We start from the raw sequence: 263 nt of genomic DNA on the forward strand, positions 1-263 counted from the left end.
CAGGTGCAGGGGGGGCGGGGGAGTGCAGGCAGGACGGTCAGTGCTCTGGCCTCTGCGTGCCAGGGAGATGTTTCTGTCCATGCCAACCGCTTGGTTCTGCCTCTTCTCCCCTCCTCCAGCTGATCATCTTCACTCCAAAGTCGCTGCTGCGTCACCCCGAGGCCCGCTCCAGCTTCGACGACATGCTGCCAGGTACGAGCAGCGTGGGGGTGCCAGGCTCCCCCCGGGACACGGGGTGAAGGGCAGGACCTGGTTGCCTCGGG

The 263-nt window shown here is 66.5% G+C and overlaps 1 protein-coding gene across 1 annotated transcript in view; it reads left to right on the forward strand.

Annotated features, from left to right (window-relative positions):
- Positions 1-239, forward strand: part of LOC103780514 (2-oxoglutarate dehydrogenase, mitochondrial) — a 21523-nt gene extending 21284 nt beyond the window's left edge. The window contains exon 18 of the mRNA XM_008948201.1: positions 120-239. Within this exon, the coding sequence (XP_008946449.1) occupies positions 120-239 (120 nt within the window). The remainder of the gene's footprint in view (positions 1-119) is intronic.
- Positions 240-263: the final 24 nt, after the last annotated feature.

The sequence above is a fragment of the Merops nubicus genome, unplaced genomic scaffold (assembly GCF_000691845.1).
Source record: "Merops nubicus isolate BGI_N331 unplaced genomic scaffold, ASM69184v1 scaffold18139, whole genome shotgun sequence".
Classification (NCBI taxonomy): domain Eukaryota; kingdom Metazoa; phylum Chordata; class Aves; order Coraciiformes; family Meropidae; genus Merops; species Merops nubicus.